Here is a 6,000-nt window from a genome sequence, read left to right as displayed (position 1 = left end):
GGGAAAACCTGGAAGCACCAGACGGCCGCTTCGTCTTATTGTGGGACTCCAGTGCTTCCAGGTTTTCCCTGGTGCTCTAGCTTCAATTGACTCACGCTTTCAACTATGAAAATACTAAATCTCCATAAAACCTCTTCTGATAAAAATAATTTATTCACTCCAGCTAAAATTGGTTTGATACCTGAACCAAGTGATGTTGAAAAAGAAATGATATTATTACATTGAAGAGTTCCATATCCTAATGAGACCAACCATTGAAACTAAGAAATAGTGCTACATGAGTGCAAAGATGTAATAACCAGGCCAAATTTGACATGAATATGTAATAGGTCAACGTGATGTAGTTAATGCACATATATACGTATTCCATACATAATTTCCATATATGTAGGATCAATATATTTAAGTGAATCGTCTTAACCCGTTTTGCAAAACAGATTGTAAATCTGGGGACATGTATATATTGGTTAAGATAAAAAATCAAACTGGTCGCCGGACAAAAATCAGAATAACTTTGAATAAACACAAACACTGTGAATAAAAAAGGCTGTATTACAAATTTATCACTGTGTCAATAGAATACTTATCATTCATAAGAGATTTACGATCATTTAGATAGTTCAAATGTAAACAATGATTACATAATCCCATTTTAACATTTGATAAATAAAAAGGAATGAATCGAGCGAAGAAATTTCTTTTCAATTAGTTTTTCATCATGGCTCTACACTTATATATATATATATATGATTTACAATAATTAAATAACACTCATGGAGTAGATACGTTACGTAATAATTATATAATGACATCGATTATAAACTAACATTAATTGGAAGAGAAGGATTAATACTAATCAAAGTTATTATTCGAAAATCAATCAGTTGCTACGTTGCATAATATATATGAATATATATGAATATATATATATATATATATATATATATATATATATATACGAGTATTATAGACAATTGGATGGGGTAGACATGGGGTCACCATTGGGCCCTCTACTGGCAGACATTTTTCTGGCAAAACTAGAAAATGGTCCACTCAAAGACACAATTAGCCATCTAACATCTTATTGTCGCTATATAGATGATACCTTCATAGTATTAGAAAAAGAACATGAAAAGGAGAACATCCTTAATATATTTAATAACATCCACCCATCAATTACTTTTACACTAGAAGAAGAACAGAATGGTAGTATATCGTTTCTAGATGTCCAACTAACCAGAAGAGTAGATGGAACATTAAAAAGAGGGTTACATAGAAAATCTACAGTTGGACAGTACACTCATTTCTATAGCGCAGTACCAATGAAATACAAAAGAAACTTAATAAAGATCCTGACTCATCGTGCTAGAATGATTTGCTCTGATGACATTATTTTAGATGAATTGGTTAATATTCGAATTCGCTTAGTAGGAATGGGTACCCAATGAAACTCATCGACAAACACATGATGGAGACGAAAAGAAGGACAAGGGTACCTACTGTTCCGAAGAAGGTACTGTTCCTAAAGTTACAATTCTTAAATGATGTTACGGAAGAAATCTTGACACAGAGGTTAAGAAGGGCAGTACAGAAAACATTTAATGCAGCCCGACTTAGTACCGTCTTCTACAAACGCCCCACAATAAGAACTGTTAATAAAGACAGATCGCCTGAATTCGACACATCTATGTGTATTTACCAATTCAACTGCTCCTGTGGAGCCAGTTATATAGGGCGTACAATTCGGCAAGTTCGTCAACGAATAACAGAACACCATCCGTCGTGGTCGACCAAAGGACAGGTAAAAGGGATTAAGAGTTCTATTCTCTCTCACTTGGTGGACACAGGTCATCAGGTTGAACTGAATAAAGCTTTTAAGGTTATCTACCATATTCCATCAAATTTGCCACATGATTTACGAGCTCGTCTATTACATATAGCTGAAGCCATCGCAATTCATATTCACAAACCGAACCTTTGTATCCAAAAGAAGTTTGTACAACCACTCTCGTTACCTTGGCCATCGGTATGGCGGAGTTTGTAGCAGAACTTTGGTAAACAATTATCTTATTCCTTCCATTTTTTTGTACTTTACTTATTCTCTTCATTCGTCTCTTGATTCTCACATAACTATTATATTACTGACCATTCATCAAAATATTTTGTTAGTTCTTTCTTCTCTTTTTTTATATATTATGCAACGTAGCAACTGATTGATTTTCGAATAATAACTTTGATTAGTATTAATCCTTCTCTTCCAATTAATGTTAGTTTATAATCGATGTCATTATATAATTATTACGTAACGTATCTACTCCATGAGTGTTATTTAATTATTGTAAATCATATATATATATATATATATATATATATATATATATAAGTGTAGAGCCATGATGAAAAACTAATTGAAAAGAAATTTCTTCGCTCGATTCGTTCCTTTTTTGATTACATAATCCGTTGTCTGAGAAATATTATACAGATTACGTCATCTATTGATGACAGTTCAGAAACAATGTACCCAGGTAAACAAACACCAGCTCCCGACCCACTGATACAATTGACTTTAACAGAACGATGATTATATATTTCTTTAGAAGAAAACCTTACTTTTCGCACACATAAATCTTTGTAAAAACAACTTACTTTTTGATGAATTTGATCAATCGCTTCTTTTACAGCTCGAAAAGGCTGACCAGTTAATTGTCTTTGAGCAGTTCTCTCAAAATCAGGATGTTGCATCAGTGTACTTAATAAACGACGTCCATAATATCTTTTTTTAGATAAAAATTAAATGAAATAAATTCATGATAGGAAACTGGTAGTAGGATACTATTTTAATAAAACAGATTAGAAGAACTAGATAAGAAGGAGGTTCAGTGAAGACCGCTCTGAGAAAAGGATTCAGCCTGATGGTAATACCCATAGTTTAAGTCACGAACTGATATAATCTAAACCACTATTGAAAACTTGTAAGCATTGGACTGCCGCTTCGTGCTAATATGAGACTCTACAGTTGTGCTCACCAACAACAAATCATCTGGGAAACGAATCCAAGCCGTTCGATCTCGCAGAAAACACTTAACCTCTAGACCACTGAACTGGCACAATTTTTTTTTGAATCCTATCAACTCACGGTATTAAACGATTATCTTCCACTGCTGGCAGTAGACAACTGGCTTGGTTGTATCTTGGAGCATATCACTTGTGAGCACATGATTATTACTAGTACATTGGTATGAGACAGTTATTCAGTGCAGGCAATGGATGAAGGTTGCACAATATTGGGTACTGATTGAAGCTAAAAAGCAGACCATAGTATGAGAGCTCAGAAGATTAAAGATGGGACAGGAGACCGGAAAGCTTTGATTCACTTCCCAGACGATTAGTTGTGGATGTCCACAACTGAGGTGTCTCATACCAGTACGAAACGGTATTCCAGTGCTTACAGGTTTTCAATAGTGGTCTAGTTAAAATTAGTTTGTTGTTTAAAACTGTAACAATTTTACAATCTCCACAAATTTGATAATACTACTAATGATATCTTGTAATTGTATTTTTTACTGAAAATATGGATAAATTACAGCTAATGTCTGCTTGAAATTAAATAGTTTACTGTATGTTCGCATTATTCACTAAATGATCACTGGGAAGCATTCAATATCATGGTGTTTCCCACGAGAGTTGATTTAAATCCATTAAACAAGTTATATTATGAACATTTTACTGAGTAAATCGACATTACAGTGTACTTCAGGTGGTAATGTAAGTTACTCGATGACTATTACTCATGCTCAAGGAGTATCTGTAGAAATAGAGAAATTAATGTGCTCATTGTGATTCGAAATTGAGTAACACAACTTCACAGTCAGACATATTAACATCAAGTTATTGAAGAAGCGATTGACCTATTGGAGTGAGATATTTGTATTCACTTATTTTATTTATCCAATATAAAGCAACCATAGACCGATTTAGACTACTGACAACATTGCGATTCGATCCTTAAAATATAACTAATACTAAGAAATGAAAAATATGAAATCGATTACTACTGCGTAATTAATTAGAGCGAATAACGTAATTCCGAAAGAGTTTAGCCGCCAACTAGATAGTAGTGTTGCCGTTTATGTTAATGATAATATTTGACACGAGTTTTCATCCCATAAGGCAAATTCGATTCACTAAGTATTACATATACATAAGACATTTAGACTACGCAAAGAACACTTAAACTTCAGGTCAGTGAGTTGAAATTTCTGATTTCAGTTGATTGTGCTCTCATATTCGTTTCCATTGGTTACAGTTTGTTACTAGAACTCCAAGAATTACCTTTGATGTTAGTAAATAGTAAGTACATAAACGCTGTTATACGGTATAATAAAAGTTATTGTATTTGAAGTTTTACACCATAGTCAACATGAAGGATAAAAAATATCACTGATGATAATTGTACAATGGTTGCACAATATCGCCAATTAACTGAAGTTAGAAGTGTAAACAGATGAATGTTAGATCAGTAACCTGAATGTCGTTTCGGGCGGGGTTTTGGATGTGCTCATACTACGAAGAAGCGACAATCCAGTGCTTCCTTCAACAATTGTCTGACCGAAGTCTGTTTGTGATGTGAAACTTCAACTCCAGAAATCTTCACAACAGTTTTTATAATATTACAGATACATCATACAAACAAAAGCAGCTCCACATACAAAATCTAAATCTAGATCCAATCATTTGAAATTACCTAATTGAAATACATCAGGTATCATAATCAAAAAAAAAGAAAACAAATGGAGAAAAAAACACTTGTTAAGTTACACCCAAAATAATATTTAGCTAAAGAAGAATTTTGAACTCTTACAACTATCTAGAGGAACTAATAGCCAAATCACAGTAGTTCGTGTTGTGTCTTTAAATTGACCCAAACCACCATCTCTTTAACTCATACAAGTTTTTTATGTTTTGCATTATTGTCTTAATAAAGAAATAATTATCTGTAATCTTTTAGAAATCATTAAGTCATGAATGTTTTCAAAAAAAAAACACTCGTAACCATAGTTACTGCTCGAGAAAGATATAAACATATATATTCAGTTAAAACAAAACGTTTCATACCGAGATTATTAAACACGCTTACATACAATATGAACAACACCATTAATCAATCAAGGTTAGGAATTTTTATGTACATAATCGAAAACAGTTCACATTAATTTTTAAATTAAATGAAATTATTATTCAATTCAGTATTATCACAGTTAAATTTACGAGTTGATGTAAGCTAGACCACCATTGAAAACCTGGAAGCGCTGGACAATCGTTTCATCATAGTATGAGACTCGTCAATAGTGCGCATCCAAGATCCCATATGCCGGACTCGAACCCAGGATCTCCGGTTTCGCGCGCGAACGTTTAGCCCCTAGACCATTCAGTGGGCATCCTAAAGAGTTAATGTCTAACTTCAATCGATCCATGATCTTGCGCAACCATTCATCCTTTGTCTGAGGTAGATAACTGTTTCCATACGATACGGACTGGACTCCTGTGGTCATGGCTTCTTACTAGAACTCCAGGAGTTCCATTTTGAAGCTAGTCACTAGTGAGCACATGATTATTATGATTATGTGGATTTTTGGAGATTGTAGTATTTTCACAGTTCAATTAATGAGATTTTCAATGGTAGTTTAGCTTAGATAGACTCGTGAATTCGACTTTGAAAATACTACAATCTGAACAAATCCCGATACTGATAATTCTGTATTACTTTATAAAATAATTCTAACAGCTGACTGCAGTAGTCAACAATGAATCCATGAAAGTAAAATCTACGTAAAATAATCAAACAAAAGTCAGTAGTTTACATTTTAAAGAAATCAACTATGTACAGCAACAAAAATTCATGCTTGCCACATAATATTACTATAATGACAATCATAGTAAGTTTCTTCTTCTTATGTTGACTTAATTGAAATTTTGAGAGCTTGAATGCAACTTAACAGG

The 6,000-nt window shown here is 33.3% G+C and overlaps 1 protein-coding gene across 1 annotated transcript in view; it reads right to left on the bottom strand.

The window, feature by feature from the left end:
• The window catches only part of Smp_152260 (hypothetical protein), a gene marked incomplete at both ends in the record, with an annotated part of 96,428 nt that overhangs the window by 1,892 nt on the left and 88,536 nt on the right, over nucleotides 1-6,000 (bottom strand). The window contains one exon of the mRNA XM_018793015.1: nucleotides 2,647-2,773. Coding sequence (XP_018647570.1) covers nucleotides 2,647-2,773 — 127 coding nt within the window. The remainder of the gene's footprint in view (nucleotides 1-2,646; nucleotides 2,774-6,000) is intronic.

This window comes from Schistosoma mansoni, chromosome 1 (assembly GCF_000237925.1).
Source record: "Schistosoma mansoni strain Puerto Rico chromosome 1, complete genome".
Classification (NCBI taxonomy): Eukaryota; Metazoa; Platyhelminthes; class Trematoda; order Strigeidida; family Schistosomatidae; genus Schistosoma; species Schistosoma mansoni.
Note: the sequence above shows the minus strand (reverse complement) of the source record. Positions and strands in the feature narration are given on the sequence as shown.